This window comes from Muscardinus avellanarius (genome assembly GCF_963383645.1).
Source record: "Muscardinus avellanarius genome assembly, chromosome: 14".
Taxonomy (NCBI): Eukaryota; Metazoa; Chordata; class Mammalia; order Rodentia; family Gliridae; genus Muscardinus; species Muscardinus avellanarius.
Window position 1 is genome coordinate 38,915,918 of NC_137800.1, and position 18,264 is coordinate 38,934,181.

The window sequence follows — 18,264 nt, forward strand, 5'->3', positions numbered from 1 at the left end:
GCCCGCTGACTTAAGAGACCCTGTTTCCAAATAAAAATATTAAAAAAATAGGTCTGGGAACGTATCCCGGAGGTAGAAGGGCTTCCAGAAGCCCCAGTACCACCAAAAAAAAAAAAAAAAAAAAAAAAAAAGAAAGAAAGAAAGAAAGCTAGGGTATAGCTTGAAGGTAGAAGGCTCCTGGGTTCAATCTCCAGTACCAACAAAACAAAATAATACAAACAAACAAAAAACAGAAAGCCCAACAGAATATAGTGGTGTACACCTGTAATCCTGGCTCCTTTGAGAAAAAAGAAAATTTTAAATTGAAAACTAAGAAGCTGGGCGCGGTGGCGCACGCTTGCAATTCCAGTATTTGGGAGGCTGAGACAGGAGGATCACAGTTCGTGGACAGCCTCAACTACTTAGTGAGGCCCTCTGCAATGCATTGAGACCCTATTTTAAAATAAAGAATGAAAAAATAGAACTGGGGGTGTAGCTCAGAGGTAAAATGCCCCTGGGTTCAATCCCTAGTACCACACCAAAAACAAAAACAAACAACAACAAAACCAAAAAAAAAAAAAAAACAAATAAATAAAAACAAAAAGTAAGAAACTTTGAGATTCCTTTTTTGAGGGTACTGAAAGTTGAACGCAGGGGCATTTTACCTCCAAGTTACACCCCCTAGGCCTTTTTACTTTTATTTGAATCAGGGTCTTACTAAGTTGATGAGGCTGTCCTTGAACCTGCAATCATGTCTCAGTTTCCTAAATCCTGAGGCTACAGTTATGCACTATCAGCACCTGGCTGAAAACCTGAAATTCTTAAACATGACAGTGCTTTGCATATATTTGGATCTCTACTTAGTATCATAAGTCTAAACCAGTAACTTAATTCTATGTTTTATCTAGCGCAAAGGTGCTAACCCACTAGCAGATCATCAGCTCCTTGGTTAAATGAGGTATATTTGCTGGAGTTTCCATCCGAGAATCAGAGCTATGGCTGCAGATTTTCAGCATGTGCCTCTTCAGTAAAGAAACTTAGGTTATAACATGTAATTTTGGTCAATCCCTTCCTATCTAGTCGCCCCCCCCCCCATGGTACTGGGGATTGAATCCAGAGATGTAGTACCTTTTAGGCACATCCTCAGCCTTAAAAAAAAAAAAAAAACATTAGGTTGTTGAAGCTGGTCTTGAACTTCCTGTCTTGGCCCCCCAAGTACTAGGATTACAGGCATGCACCAACACACCTGGCATTTTTTTGGGAGCCTGTTTGAAGTAACACAATGAACAGGTACATCTATCAGGATGCAGACTGAAATCTTGTCAGAGGCCCTGGTAGTACTGAAAGAACATACTCGTCGGAGAGTTCAGACCCTTCTGAGCTCATGAACTTACACATCAGTGAACTGGCTTCCATTCAGGAAGACTGACACATTCCTCCTTGCCACTAACATGCACACACATCACTCGACAGATTTTTTCCTTGGCTCTTAATATATGCAAGTGTCTTTCTTTTTCATTTATATTTGGCGTTTGTTCTTGATGAAATGCTGCAATTTTTTCCAAAGAGAGAAATTTCTGCTTTGTGTAATGTATTCTCCTAAAAAATAAAAATAGAACTCATACTCTAAGTCATATACTAAAAATAATAGTTCCTAAAGTGTTACAGCAGAATACTTTAACCTACACAACTCAGAAATGTTAATAACCCTTTAAACATACACCAGAATCAAAAACATATAAATATCCATCAAAACCAAAACCAAAACTATACTTTTTTTCTTTTTTAGTACTGGGGATATTCTGCCTCTGAGCCACACTCCAGATCTGTATTTATTTATTTATTTATTTATTTATTTATTTATTTATTTTGCTGTACCAAGAATGGAACCCAGGAGCATTCTATTTCCAAGCTACAGCCCCAGCCCTATTTTTTATTCTATTTTCAAACAGGGTCTCACTGAGTTGCAAAGGGCCTCACTAAGTAGCTGAGGCTGTCTTTGAACTGCGATTCTCCTGTTTCAGCCTCCCAAATGCTGGGATTACAAGCGTGCGCTACCATGCCCAGCTTTTTAGTTTTTATTTTGAAATGGGGACTCACTAAATTGCTGACAGTCTCATTAAGTTGCTGAGAGAAACTGGCCCCTAAACTCTGATCCTTTTGCCTCAGCCTCCTAAGTGCTGGGATTACAGCCATGTACCACTATGCCCAATTTATGGTATGAAGCCAGAAAGGAGTTATCTGATAGTCAGTTTGGGAAAGTATTGAGGCTGCTGAGTTTGGGTGGCAAGGACATGGTGCACATAGGAACGAGATAAGCATCTCTTAGACAGACCCTCTGCTGAAATGAGCCAAGGAGAGCAGAGTGTGTGGTTATCACGATAGCAGAGAGATATCACATTGATGGTTTGTGTACTTGGCTGAGTTCAACGGTTCTTATTTGAAACCAAACTTTAGTGTGCTGGGAAAAAGTCCTGTTTGAATCAATGCGATTTTCATATATTAAAACAACTCCCTTATTTGCATTATAGAAGCTTTCTCTTTCCAGCCTTACAGTTAATGTCCAACTGTGTAGGACAATTGTCAAAGAAGCTTCAAGCTAACAGACTTTGAATTTCACCTGCCGTCTGCAGTCCGGGCACTCTCTTTGTACATATTTTCTCATCTTCAGTTACCTCTCTAGGCCAAACTTTTATTTGTAGTTTATATATTTAAACTCATATGTTAACTACTTGAAATCTCTACTTATATATTATTCAGGCACCTCAGTCAACCTATCTAAAATGAAGTGTATGAATACTTATATCACACTACCCTCTCCCTATGTCAAAGAAATAATCATTCAGTTGTGCAAGAATATTGCAATAAGCAGGGCATGGTGGCACACCCCTGTAATTCCAGTCCTTGGGAGGCTGAGACAGAAATATTGTGGGTTCAAGGCTAGCTTCTGAAACTTAGAGAGACTCTGTTACAAAATGAAAAATAAAAAGGCTTGGGGTATAGCTCAGAGGTAGAACATCCCTGGATTCAATCTTTAGTACCAAAATAAAAAAAGCTATTAGTATCATCTGGGTTTGGTAGCTCATGCCAATAACCCCACTATGTGGGTGGTTGAGACAAGAGGCTCTCAGGTTAAAGGACAGCTTCAGCAATTTAGTGATATGCAGCAACCTAATGAGAGGAAAACAAAACAAAACAAAAAAATCACCAGGGGTGTTGCTTAAAGGTAGAATGACCCTGGATTCAATTCTAAGTATCTCTCATCCTCCTCCTCTTTCTCTTCTTTCTCCTCTTCCTCTTCCTCTTCCTCCTCCTCCTCCTCCTCCTCCTCCTCCTCCTCCTCCTCCTCCTCCTCCTCTTCTTCTTCTTCTTCTTCTTCTTCTTCTTCTTCTTCTTCTTCTCTCTCTCTTTCTCTCTCTCTCTCTCTCTCTCTCTCTCTCTCTCACACACACACACACACACACACACACACACACACACACACACACGAGAAGAATATTGGTATTAACTACTGCCCATGAATGAATGCCTTCTTTGTAGTTTGATAGGTAACCATCAAGTCTTAACTCTCTAGTTTCCTTTCCAAGTCCCCCTTTACAGTCCAATTCTATCCATCCCCACTGACAGGATCCCAGTTCAGATGAACTGAGAACTGTGACTAGCTATCAGGTTTGAACTATTTTGATCTCAGTCCTTAGACAATCATTAGCAAAAAGAAAAACGTGGAGCTGAGGAGGTAGCTCAGTGGTAGAGCACTTGCCCAGTGTGTGTGAGGCTCTAGGTTTGACCTCTAGTCCTCTGCCTAACCCTCAAAAATAAATCTGTTCATGCCAGTCTTGTTTAGTACACTAATGAATATGCATTTACTTTGGAATTAAGCACAATTCTTTTATATCTACAAGGCCCCACCTAATAACTTGAAGATGAGGATCACTACAGTTTGGATGTGGCTGGTCCCTGTGTTCTTGTGGTGATGAGAGAGGTATTGGGACCTTCCAGAGGTGGGGTTGGAGGGAGGTGCTTAGGTCACCCAGGAGTGCTGCCCTTGGAAGGAATTAAGGTAGCTCTCAAGGGACACTGAGTTAGCTCTCACATGCAAGAGTTGCTATAAAAACCTGAGCCTGACTACTAAATTGCTCTCTGGCTTTGTGCCTGGCCATATGATCTCTTATTCCCATATACATCCCCACAGTTTAGTCAGTTTACTGTTATGAGAACATACACCTGAGATCATCATTATAGAGAGAAAAGGTGGATGGGAGTCCATGATTGGTTGGCATGTGCTTTTTGGCCTGTGGCAGAACAGCACATCATGGTGGAAACATGTGGTTGACGGAGCAAAACCATTCACTTCATGGCTGAGAAGCAGAAGACAGAGAGAAAGGGTGAGACTGAGATCTCATCATCACTGTTGAGGCATGCTCCCAACAACCTGAGGACCTCCCACCAGGCCACTACTCTTAAACATTCTACCACCTCCTAATAGCACCAAGCTGAGGACCAAATCATTAGTACATGGGACTTTGGGAGATATTCAAGATCCAGACTATAGAACTTACCATGATGCCATCTGCCCAGACATTCACTCAGAGTCTGAACCAATGAAGCCATCCAGTCTTGGACTTTCAGCCTCCAAAACTAGAAGCCAAATAAGACCTTTTTTTTTTTTATAAAGTAGCCTGCCTGTTATCTAATTATAGTTTAAAAAAAAGTGACTAATACAAGGAGATTGACTTATTCCTATTTCTAGCTATTTCTACTTACTAATTTTGCCTTCCATTCCTCCCTGTTCTACCAAGCCAAATCAGGGCAGAATCCCTATTAGGGCACCCTTGGGCAGCATCCTTAAATATTTCTTAGGAACTGTCTGAGTCTAGTTTCTTCAATACCCACTGCAGCCATTTTATTATAGGTTCTAAATCATGACTGTCCAATTACTTTTCTGGCTTTCTCATGAGACAAGCTTCCTTGAGGCAGAAACTTATTATGTTCTCCAGCCTTTAAAACATTGTGGGAGCTCACATTTGAGCAAATTGGTATTTACACTGTGGTAAGGTAAAGCTTCAACTTCTGACCATGGGTTCACTGAAAAGCCCTCCTTGATCATGAGACCATCCATATTTGGAAGAATCTCAAAAAGAGTTACCTGTTTATTTTTATTTTTCAAGAATGGTCCTCTTTTGTGAGATTATATAGCCTTTTTAATTCTTTATTATAAAACAGGGTCTAAGTTGCAGAGGGCCTAACTAAGTAGATGAGGCTGGCCATGAACTTGCAATCCTCCTGTCTCAGCTTCCCAAATACTGAAATTACAGGTGTGCATCATCATGCCCAACTCTGGGGATTTATTTCTAACTTCTTAAGAGGCACTTAAGATGGGAAGGAGAAGAGGGAAATTCCCTAATGTACATGCTATACATTCACAAACATATCAAAGTCAATCACTAAGACAAACATGAGAAGAAGGGAGGAGGAGGGAATGGAGTGGGAATTGGGAAAGGGCTGAGTGATGTGTGCATGTATGTCTCCACCATCTTGTACTTCATTAAGATGTATGACTACAATACACTAATAAAAATAAATAAATAAATAAATAAGCTTTTCACATAAACAACTGAAATCACCTAAAAAAGAGGTACTTAAAACAAGACTTGTAGAGAGTGTGGTGGTGCACACCAGTAATTCCAGCACTTAATAGGTCAGATGGAACGATCAGAGGTTCAAGACCAGCTTGAGCAACTTAGTAAGACTTGTTTTAAAATAAAAATATAAAAAGGTCTGGAAGTATAGTACAGAGGTAGAATGCCCTTGGGTTCAAATCTCTGTCTGTCTGTCTGTCTGTCTCTCTCTCTCTCACACACACACACACACAAAAGAAACACACACACACACACACACACACAAACACACACACACACACACACAAACACACACACCTTGGAGGAAGGAAAATAAAATTAAAATAAATTTGTCTCCTTTCAGCCTGGCCTTTGGCAACACCTGCGGCAGCCCGAGGTCACATTTTCATCTCCAGGTTCAGTTTTCACCGGCCAGAGGCTCTCACCTGAGGCCCCAGCTGTCCCACGCTTGAAGCCTTCTGGCTCAGGGCTCTCTGAGGACACCACTCATTCTGCAGTAAAAGGAGGAGGAAGAAAGGTGGTTTGGTAGAAGCAGAGTGAGTGTTAGCTCAGAATCCAGTTCTTGTGGGGGTGGTTTTATTTATTATTATTAGGGAACTACTGCTGTATAGGATTGAGCAGTTGGAAATGGGAGTTGAGGGGCACCTAGAAGACATGCTATGTGGGAGCAGTGGATGTGAACTGTCAGCGTCTTGGCCCAGCCTGTTACCAGAAATATGCTTTCTGTCCCCAGTTGCACTACAAGGAAGAAATTTCCATCTTTTGGGGTGCTGCTTCTCAAATATTTTTGTACTCTTCTTTAGCTCCCTTGGTTTCAGTCATGTTCACAGGGACATTGCATTTCTCCTGTATCACAGCACCCTTGGAAGCCTCTAGCTCTTAGGTGTTTTTTTTCCCCTTGGTTCTAGGGATAGAACCACTCAGGGTTATTTTACTGTCAAGTTATACTCCCAGCCCTTTACATTTTTAAAAACATTTGAAACAGGGTCTTGCTAAGTTGTGAGGGTCTTGCTAAGTGGCTGAGATTGGTCTTGAACCTGCGATCCTTCTATCTCAGCCTTCCAAATACTGAAATTACAGGCATGAACCACATGCCCAGCTCAGACTTATTTTTTAAAACCAGGATTTTATGCAATATAGTTTTCTAACACATCCCCATCTAGTGCATTGTCTCCACTAAAAAAAAATGAGCTTTCATTATACCTTTAAATTTCTTTTCTACATGTTCAAACTCTAGCCAAATCCAAGTGACTGTTGTCACTGTGGACCTTTTGAGCTATTCCCACCTTCTGAAAATACATCTTCTGAAAATACAGTCCAGAGAAGCTGCCTGAGCTGTTGATCCCAGAGTTCATACTTGGCTGAGCAGTGCCTTGACTGTTGTAGTTCATTTTGAGAAGGCTGGCCCATCCCGAATTTATTTCACCTGTGAATCAAACTGAGATGGCATGTTTAGAAAAATGGTGAGAGGGAGTGTGGTGAATGAGTGTGGCCATCATGATAGCTGTTCAGTTTCTTTCTGGCAGCCCTCAAGTGCTGTTAATTTCTTTGAAATAACTGAAGATTTTCATCCACTGATAAGTCAACAAGTGAGATGTAATGTAATCAGTGGACAAAAACAAAGCAAAACAACAACAAAAAAAGGCAGGAGATAGGAAAACCAGTGATCTAGTCCCAGTTTGACCTAAGAATCAGGGGACCAGTCAATATACTGGAACCTCAGTTTCCTTTATCTCATCTCAAGGGTAGTTAGACTTTATGGTCTTTTGGCTTCAAGTTAGATACAAGATCATGATTATTTTATTTTTATTTTTTGGTGGTACTGGGGTTTGAACTCAAGGGCATTCTATCTCTTACCTATACCCCTAGCCCTATTTTATTTTTATTTTGAAGCAAGGTCTCACCAGGTTGATGAGAGACTCCACTTGCTGAACCTATTTTCAAACCTGAAATCCTCCTGTCTCAGCATCCCAAGTACTGGGATTATAGGCATGTGCTCCCACACCCAGCAAAAGACCATGATTCTATAATAATATGGTTCCTTTATTTCTTCATTAAAAATTCCTCTGTGTGTGTGTGTGTGTGTGTGTGTGTGTGTGTGTGTATGTTACTGAGGATTGCACTCAAAGGAGTTCTACCTCCAAGATACCCCCTTAGTGATTTTTTTTTTATTTTTTGTTTTGAAACAGGGTCTTGCTAGGTTGCCGAGAGTATCCTTAAATTGCTGAGATTGATATTGGTCTTGAACCTGTCAACTTCCTGTCTCAGCCTCCCAAGTACTGGAATTACAGGTGTGCACCATCATGCCCAGACAATTGAAAATCTTTTTACTGATAAAGTGAGCCTTTGCTATGGGCAAAAAATTCTTTTTGACCAGATAAATAAGACACAGTTTTTATGTTACAAAGCCTAGATAAAAAAGGAGTTGAGCCGGGCGTGGTGGCGCACGCTTGTAATCCCAGCATTCGGGAGGCTGAGACTGGAGGATCGCGGTTCGCGGACAGCCTCAGCTACTTAGTGAGGCCCTCTGCAACTCAGTGAGACCTGGTTTCAAAATAAAGAATAAAAAAATATAGGGCAGGGGGTGTATCTCAGAGGTCAAATGCCCCTGGGTTCAATCCCCAAACCTGCAAAAAAAAAAAAAAAGAAAGGTGTTGAGTTGGAAGAGGAAAATGGAATGCTGAGGTGGACCTTGGATGTGGAATATGCCAGTATCCCTATTCCAAATTGGAATCCTTTCTCTGTGATGCACCATCACTCCACTGTAAGGCTTACTCTAATGATTCTGGTCCATATTAAGGCCTCCTTCTGGGTTTGTGTGGAAATAACACACTAAGGGGAGGTGGTGATAGTTTATCAATCTTTTTTCTGATGGTAGCATTTGGAGTTCTTGTATTTTTTTTTTTTGTAAGACCTTTTCTTAAGACTAACTCCTAGCAATATTTTGAAACTGTGCCTGGAACTAGAAGCAGCAGAGATTTCATGATACCTCAATGATGCTGCCTCTTTTCCTATTTAAAATAATACAGTTCTTTGCTCTCATTGTTTCTTTTTTTAGCTTAAATTCTCATTCCAGTCATTCACAAATACTATAAGGGATATATGTTTAAGACATTTTGAATTAATATCTTCAGAAAGGTGGGTTTTGCCTAGGATGAAGGAAAGTAGAGAGAGAAGCATTTGGGGCTGGGAAATTTATTTTTTTCTCAAAGTTTAAGATGAGAAAATGCCCAAAATCTGTGGGAGACTAAGTAGGAAAGAAGAAATTAGTGGAAACTTGAAATTCAGAAAAAAAAAATTCTGGAATAACTTGGATAAGGGAGATCCATGGAAGGTTGCCAAGTGGGGAGTGACAAAAAGGACAAAGAAATTTGTTCCAAGGAGTTTAGTGGCAAAGTCAGATGGCGGAGACTCTGAAGATGTGCGTAAGATGTCATTTCTACTTTCTAGCATATAGCGAGTGAAAGTTGGGCCATGGTAAGAACTGACTCTTTAGCTTATGACACTATGAATTTGCAATACTGTCACTAGTCAGAGTGGGCACGGATCTCTTGACAAAGCTCAACAACAACACAAACATGAAATAAATGACGGTTAAAGACTGCTTTAGGAGCCAGGCATGGTGGCGCACGTTTATAATCCCAGCATTTGGGAGGCTGAGACAGGAAGGATCACAGTTCGCAGATAGCCTCAGCTACTACTTAGTGAGGCCCTTTGCAACTTAGTGAGGCCATGTTTCAAAATAAAGAATAAAAAATAGGGCTTGGGGTGTGGCTTGAAGGTAGAATGCCTCTGTGTTCTATTCCTAGTATCATACAAGCACACACACAAAGACTGCTCTAGGGAATAGTTTACAATAGTGCAGTGTTCTTGTTATGAGTACTTGATTCTGAATTGAGATATTTGTATCAGAGATTTGCAACCAGTGACAATATTCATGCCAGATAGTACTACAGGTGAGGACCAGTGTCTGGAATATACATAAATAATACACATTACTTTTTTTAAAGTCCTAAGAAAATTTCTTCTGACATATCTTTTTCGTATGAGGCGACAGAGAATAAGAGGTTTGAGAATGCCTAGTTAGGACACTTTCAAAGGAAGAAAATGAGTAAGCAAAATTTTTTACAATTTTTGCTAAGATATTATTCTTTCTTTATCCACTCTGCAGTGAACAACTTTCAACTTTTCAACTCTTGTGACAACTTCCAACAAGAGTGTCGTTTTAGATGCTTCCCATGATGGCAAACAAGTGAGTATTATGGTCTGCAGGGCAGGACAATGAATATAACTCAGGTAATCATTGTATATTTAATGTCAAGGAATATTTCAATGGATTAATACTCATTTTCTTGGAATTAACAGCATTAAACTAAAATACACAGTTTCTGTGAAGGTTCAGAGCAAAAAACTTGGCCAAGCCAAGCGAAGAATTTACTAAGAAAGGAATGTATGTGACAGTTTTCTTTCATTTCTCAACTTGTTTTCCTTAGTGCAGTTTCTCAAATGATTGAGATCATATATCTAATAAAAATATTAGAGATTACTGTAGTTCAAATCTCTTTACGGGTTTTCACCAAATAACCTAAACTTCCACCCTAAAAGCAGTATTTTAAGTGGTTTTACAGTGCTACCTATGTACCATAACCAACTCTGAAAATCATGGCCCTTAGGGGCAAATCTCCTGCTCCCAGTGGGTTGCATGGAGAGGAATTCAGGAAAAGTTTGCTGTTGATGATGAACCCAGTGTACAGGAGTTCCACGCTGAGTCACAATTGGCTTTGTGTTGGGAGAGTATATGTCAATTGGTGAAATCAGGCACGGGGAGAGTAAGCGTTTCTTGTAATAACAACAGAGCAACTGATCACTCACTCGTTACTCAAAACAATAGAACCGCAGGGAGGACTTCTCCAACCCCAGAGTAGAAGTGTAGCCTTGCCCTGATGTCCATCCTTGAGAAAATGTCTACGGCAGATCTGATGGAGAATCTCAGGGAAGAACTCACCTGCTTCATCTGCTTGGACTATTTCAACAGCCCAGTGACCACTGAGTGTGGCCACAGCTTTTGTCTCATGTGCCTCCTTAGGAGCTGGGAGGAGCACAACACACCTTTGTCCTGTCCTGAGTGCTGGAGGACCTTGGGGGGGCCTCATTTCCAGGCCAATGAGCGGCTGGGGAGGCTGGCCAGCATCGGCAGGCAGCTCCGCTCCCAGGTGCTGCAGAGTGAGGAGGAACTGAGTGGCTGCGGGAGGGTGCCGGCAGCCTCCAGGACATTCTCTGACGATGATCAGAGTGTGAATACCTTTTCCACCCAGAGTCATGGAATAAACAGAGTGTATTTCTGCAGTGAGGCTGAGGAGCAACACAAAGTAAGATTGGCTGCTCAATATGAGTCTCAGAACACAAATCAGGTTCTGGGGCTTTTATGTGGTTGTTCTCAGAATTGAACCCAGTGGAAATTCTACCTCCAAGCTACACTCACAGCCATTTTTATTTTATTTTATTTTATTTTATTTTATTTTATTTTTTATTTATTTTAAATTTCAAAACAGAGTCTCGCTAAGTTGTGGAGGCTGGCCTCAAACCTATGATCACCCTGTATTAACATCCTAACTACTGAGGTTACAGGCATGCATTCCAAAACTTTGCTTCCAGAACCCAGTTCCCACAAAAATCCCTGATGGTGTCAATCAGGGGTGCTGGTCTCAAGGTACCACACCGCGAACTTGCACGGATCCTGCCTTCTCCCTTTGCTTAGAGTGCCGGTCATCTACTGATGACTGACTTCAAGGTCTCTTCACAGCTTGCTACTCCATTCATTTGCCAAAAAGTGTCTTTCTATTGCAGGAGAAACTCCAGGAAATTTTAAATATTTTGCGTAAAAAGAAGAAGGAAGCTCAGGCTATACTGACCCACGAAAGGGAGAGAGTGATACTGTGTAAGGTCAGTATCTGACTTGCTTTGGTTCTTCTGTATGATTCTGTGAGCAAGACTATGGGGACATGTAGTGAAATGTCTGGGGGAAATAAGACAATTTTTTCTAGTCCTGGCCTAACCCTAACCCTCAGCAGCTCAGCAAAACTCTGTTTCAAAATAAAAAATAAATATAAAGGGCTAGAAGTGTAGTTCAGAGGCAGAATGGTCTTGGGTTCAATCCCAGTACCCAAAACTTCAAAATAATAAAATAGTGGTTATGCCGGGCGTGGTGGCGCACGCTTGTAATCTCCGCACTTGGGAGGCGGAGACAGGAGGATCGCGTAGGTTCGAAGCCAGCCACGCTGGCTTAAGAGACCCTTTTCCCAATTAAAAAAAAAAAATATATATATATATATATGTATATATATATATATATATATATATATATATATATATATATATGAATGATAGGTCTGGGAGTGTAGCTTGGTGGTAAAAGGGTTTCCAGGAACCCCAGTACCACCAAAATAAATAAATAAATAAATAATAAAATAGTGGTTATTTAAGTCTCCCAATAGACTTTGAGTTCTTTAGAGTGAATATATATATATGTATATATATATATATATAATTTCCTTTTCTAGTATGTACTTCAATGCCTACTTTCACTGAATAAGTATTTGTTAAATAAACATATACATTTTGCATAATTTTTCTTCTTAGTTGACTTTGCTTTTTAAAATCATGGTACTTGCTATCAACTGTCATTATGTTTGAGGTACTGAAGATGGAACCCAGAGGCATTGTACCTCTGTGCTACACCCCCAGCCCTATTTTTTTAGTCTTTTTAGTTTTGAAACAGGGTCTCACTGTGTTCTGAAGGGCCTCGCTAAATAGCTGAGGCTGTCCACGAGCCACGATCCTCCAGTTTCTGCCTCCCAAATGCTGGGATTACAAGCGTGTGCCAACACACCTGGCCATCATCTGTCATTTGTGTGTGTGTGTGTGTGTGTGTATTTTTTATTTCTTTCAGTAGTGACATTCTCCTTGGGAAATTTGGGTTTTGACTTCTACTGTATCTATAATAGAAGACTATACTCAAAAACACCAAACTCAACACTCAGCTAGGCTACAGAAAATATATGTTATGGCAGGCATGGCAGTGCATGTTTGTAATCCTACTACTTGGGAGGCTAAAACAGGAGGATCATTGGTTCAAGGTCAGCCCCAGCAACTTAGTGAGACCCTGTTTCAAAATAAAAAGTAAATTAGTGCTGGGGGTATAGGTCAGATGTAGAATGCTGCTGGGTTCAATTCTCAGTACTACATATAAAAACACACAAAAAGAAAAGAAAAGGAAAATATATTATGTATGAAGTTTTAAGAATTGTCAAAGCAGAACTACAGGATTAAATGATTAAAAAATATATGGCTATGATTGTTTCTGTTACTAACTTTCTTATTCTGTTTGTGTGGGTGCCCACACGTGTGCGGTGGCAGGAAGAGACCAAGACTTGTAAGCAGGTGGTCGTGTCGGAATACATGAAAATGCACCAGTTCCTGAAGGAAGAGGAGCAGCTCCAACTCCAGCTACTGGAAAAGGAAGAGAGAGAGAACATGAAGAAGCTAAGGGAGAATGAGATCCAGCTGACCCAGCAAGTCAGGAGCCTAAGCAAAATGATCAGACAGATAGAGTCCACCTGCCAGAACTCAAGTCTGGAATCCTTCGAGGTGAGGCTGCACTTCATGAGCGTATCAGGAAAACCCATTAGGAAAGCATATGGTATTTCAAGCCATATGAAATACATTTTTCCACATTCACCTGAAAAAAGTTCTGCCCTAAAAGTAGTTTTACCAAAGAATTGACAGTATGTTAATAAAATCATCAAAAGGAGGAGGAAAAGCTAGGTGTGGTGGTGCTTGCCTGGAATCCCAGTACATGAGGGGCTGATACAAGTGGATCACAGGTTTGAGGACAACCTCAGCAATGTAGAAGGACCATCAACTTAGTGAGACCCTGTTTCAAAATTAAAAAAAAAATTAAATAAAAAGGGCTGGAAGTGTAGCTTGAAGGTAGATTGCTCCTAGGTTCAACCCCCAGAACCACAAGGAAAAAATAAGTAAATAAAAAGGGAAGGAAAGGAAGAAAACCAGGGGGAAACCTACCCCAGATAAGCCTAATGCTAACTGCAATCTCTTCTGCATCCTCAACCCCTTGCAATCTCAGGTTTGTCAAATATTACATTTATTCATGAGCAATCGCTATGCCCTCAGCACGCTCAGTGTAATCTTCTCAATAACCTCATGAAGAGATAAGGACTATTATGATACAGACTATAGATGATTGTCACCTACAAAACCGGTTTATAGTGGTACCATCTAATGACTCAGACCTAGGGCAGTAAAGTAATTTGCCTGTCAAACAGCTACTAGGTTGCAGAACCCAGGTGCTTGTGTGTCGACCCCATTTTTCTTACCATCTTTGCTCAGCTGCCTTCCTGGGCATTCTCTAGAACCTTTTTCAGTGTAAGCAATGTGAGCTGACTCCAGCTGTAGGTCTGTTTTTTGAACTATTTTCCCAGGATGCTACCATTTAACTGTGTGCCTTCCAAGCAAACCACTCAACTCCACACAGGTGTAGTAGCCTCAGCTTTCACTGAAAAGTTTTTCTTTGTTCATCTCTGGCTACATGAAGCATCAAATAATGAGGCTAATATGTGGCTCCTTTGTTAACAACAGGTTCTTTCTCTTTTTAAACATTTATTTATCTTTTGTGGTACTAGGACTTAAACCTAAGGGCATGCTACCTCGGAGCTGTACCCCTAACTTTTTTTAAATATATATTTTGCATTAAAACATGGTCTTGGCCGGACGTGGGGGCACATGCTTGTAATTCCCATGCTCGGGAGGCTGAGACAGGAGGATCGCACAGGTTCAAAGCCAGCTTCAGCTACTGAGTGAGGCTTTCCGCACCTTAGACTCTGTTTCCAAATAAAATATAAAATAGGTCTGGGAGTGTATCCTGGAGGAAGAAAGCCCCTGGGGTCCACCCCTAGTACCACCAAAAAATAATGATAATAATAATAATAATAATAATAATAATAAAACAGTGTTTTGCAAAGTTGCTGAAGGTCTCCCTAAGTTGTTGAGGCTGGCCTTGAACCTGTGATCTTCCTGTCTTAGCCTCCCAAATACTAGAATTACAGGCATCTACCACTATGTCAGGCCTTTTGTTTATTTATTTTTATTTTGAAACAAGGTCTCATTAAGTTGCTAAGGCTGTCCTCAAACCTGCTATCTATCTTCCTGTCTCAGCCTCTGAAGTGCTGAGATTACAGGAGTGTGCTACTATGCCCAGCACAACAGGTTCTCTTGACAAGTGATAGTATGAGGGAAAAAAAAGTATTTTTTAGTCATTGTAAGAAACGTCTCAGGTCCACCAAAATCCACCACTAGAAGAAATTGGTGATGTGTTTTTTTTTTTTTCCCCTACCATATGTGCGTGCTCCCTTTAAGGTATGCTAGGACCATGGGAAATCGATTCTGTGAACTTGGAAAGGAGTGTTTCTAAAATGGATTCAGTCTTTGCTAGTGATCAAAATGAATGAACAGTAACCTTCTTTCTTTTCTACCCTTAGGAAGTAAGAGGTGCCCTGGAAAGGTAGGTTTCCATCAGGTGCTGAGTTCTGTAAGGTGTGTGGGGGGTTCTGGTTCTGGTGAAATAGACACAGAGATGGGGATGGGTGTCTGTGCTGTGGAGTGAGATGGACTCGCCTGGGGTGGGCACAAGTCTCACGGTCCGTGCCGGGGGAGAATGAAGATCTCTGCTGTCTTCTAGGAGTGAATCACTTCTGCTTCAGTGTCCAGAGGCCTCTGCCACGGAGCTGAGTCTGTGCCGCATCACTGGAATGAGAGAGATGCTAAGAAAATTCAGCAGTAAGTCGGCCTAACTTAATAAGTTAGGCTGTGGGGGTCTTTGATGCTAACTCATAACATACACAGGGTGTATGTTATGAGACACACACCTAAGCTCTTGGGCAGCTTTGTCTAGTCCAGTAGTCATCCTCCAATGTTCTTCTTTCAGTTAGGCTCTCCTGAGTCAGCACTGCATGGCAGGCTGGCCACAGACCCTCTCTGCTTAAGCTGCAGGGAGACTCAGTGTTTTGCCTGGCTTTGTTCTCCATCTATGGAGTCCTGGTCCTTCCTTTGTTTTTATTGTTCTGTGATGTCTACCCTGTGCGCATGCACACCCATACCTCTCAGGCAGCGGTTTTTGCATAGTAAGCTTTGACCCCGTTAGGATAAAAACTGATTTAACTTTTAAATTTCTATGACAAAACATTAAAAAAAATTACCATTTTAGCATGTTGCAGATACTTTGGCTAAGACAAGATAGATCAGCATTAATTCTTAGTTTTATCTTGCTGACAATCTGCATTCAAAGAAAAGCCTAATGAGCTTTGGACTGGACAGAACATTTGATAAGTATCTAGTCTGTACCCAGTGCTCGGTGATTGGGCTCTGACCTTTCTTACGATGACAAATAAGACTGATTATTGCTTTTACTTTCACAGAATTTTTAGTAAAATTGAGGGGAATGGCATTAATCACAGAAATTTCCATCTGGTTGGGATTTGGTTTATAGACAAAATATGCAAAATTGTATGAGAGAGGGGCCTAGTCCTGTGTGGAGAGTCAGTGGAAATCGGAGGCCTCTGCAGTGACTCTTCCCAGGAGGTTGGGAGAGGAGGTGTCCCGATCAGATTGACACTAAGAGTTGCACTCCATGGAAGCTGCATTGGAACACGGCATAGTGAAACCGGCTGACTAGGAATTGCCCTCCAAGTACTCAGTAACTTTGTGATCTTTTTTTTTTTTTTTTTTTTTTTGGTGGTACTGGGGTTCCTGGAAGCCCTTCTACCTCCGGGCTACACTCCCAGACCTATTTTTACATTTTTATTTGGAAACAGCGTCTCTGAAGCCAGCGCGCGTGGCTGGCTTCGAACCTGCGCGATCCTCCTGTCTCTGCCTCCCAAGCGCGGGGATTACAAGCGTGCGCCACCACGCCCGGCAACTTTGTGATCTTGATGGAGTTTGCTAATCGTTATGGACCTCAGTTTTCTATTTTATGTAAATGAGAAAAACTTAATAGTACTTGCAATGATTAAAGGAGATAATGTCTAGAAAATGCTTGGCACATTAGGAAGAGTTCAGTAAGTGAGAAGAGATTGTATTTCTTTCCCACCCAAACTGAAGAGCCAGAATCAACCATGGCTTTACATAAATACTAACCACAAAGAGAATCCTCACGTGGATAAATTAATCTGAGTCCAAAATTGTCTTATAAACAGAGCTTCTCTATTCCTCTATTAGAGATTCCTCTCTCCCTCAGGCAAGCTAAGTGTCTTTTCTCTACGTAAGTCTTTCCTGCTTCTTTTTAGAGGTTCATTCTGCGTTATGGAACACTGAAAAATGAGCTCGGAGGTTTTGTTGTAAGCCAACCCAACCCAGCCCCACCATGTCTCCTTCAATTACATTTAGAGAATAGTACTAAATACTAAGAATATATTTTGAATTCCACATATATGGGAGGGTTTCCAAGGATGTCAAAGAAGGATACATTTTTTTGGTGGTACTGGGGTTCCTGGAAGCCCTTCTACATCCGGGCTACACTCCCAGACCTATTTTATACGTTTTTATTTTTGTAAACAGGGTCTATTAAGCCAGCACGGCTGGCTTTGAACCTGCGTGATCCTCCCGTCTCTGCCTCCCTAGCGCGGGGATTACAAGCGTGCATCACCACGCCCGGCAGAGGATACATTTTTAAAAATTTTATTGGTGCATTATGATTATACATAGTAGTGGGATTCATTGGTAGATATTTGTACGTGCACATAGCAGAGTTTGACCAGTTTCATTCTCCCGTAGGATTCATTCTTTTCTCCTCTTGCAGCAGAGATAACTCTGGATCCAGCCACAGCCAATGCCTGTCTAATCTTGTCTGAGGATCTGAAAAGCGTGAGATATGGAGGAATCAGACAGCAGTTACCTGACAACCCAGAAAGATTCGACCAGTCAGCGACTGTGCTGGGGGCTCAGATCTTCACCCATGGGAGACACTACTGGGAGGTGGAAGTGGGCAATAAGACTGAGTGGGAAGTGGGCATCTGTAAGGACTCCGTGTGCAGGAAGGGGAACCAGCCCAAACCCCCTGGGGACCTCTTCTCACTCATAGGCTTAAAAATTGGGGAAGATTATAGTCTGTGGGTCTCATCGCCCTTGAAAGGGCAACATGTCCGAGATCCTGTGCACAAGGTTGGTGTTTTCCTAGACTACGAATCTGGACATATAGCGTTTTACAACGTGACAGATGAGTCCCTCATCTATAGCTTCCCTCCAGCTTCATTCCAGGAGGCCCTCAGGCCTATCTTTTCGCCTTGCCTCCCAAACGAAGGGACAAACACAGACCCTCTTACCATCTGCTCACTGGACAGTCACATTTGAGAGACCTGGGCCTAAGCCGCTGCTGAGGATGAGGTCTGGGACCACCAGGTGAGCGTTTATTCAAAGGACTAATGCATGGAAAGCCTTCGCATCAGGTCACCTGAAAGAAAACCCCATTCTCCTCCACTAAGTTTCCATGAACCCGACACCGAAACGAAGAGCTGATTAGATAATCAAAGTCAACACCAGTAAGAGAAAGCTGATGAGATACATCGTCCCTTTAACC

General features: G+C 41.4%; 1 protein-coding gene across 1 annotated transcript; it reads left to right on the top strand.

Moving 5' to 3' along the window:
* Positions 1–10,561: 10,561 nt before the first annotated feature.
* On the top strand, positions 10,562–18,038 carry TRIML1 (tripartite motif family like 1; the record flags this gene model as incomplete). Its single annotated transcript, XM_080709692.1, has 6 exons — positions 10,562–10,987; positions 11,466–11,561; positions 13,035–13,265; positions 15,173–15,195; positions 15,373–15,470; positions 17,488–18,038. 6 exons carry the CDS (start codon positions 10,562–10,564, stop codon positions 18,036–18,038), a joined length of 1,425 nt encoding a protein of 474 aa, XP_080565818.1.
* Positions 18,039–18,264: the final 226 nt, after the last annotated feature.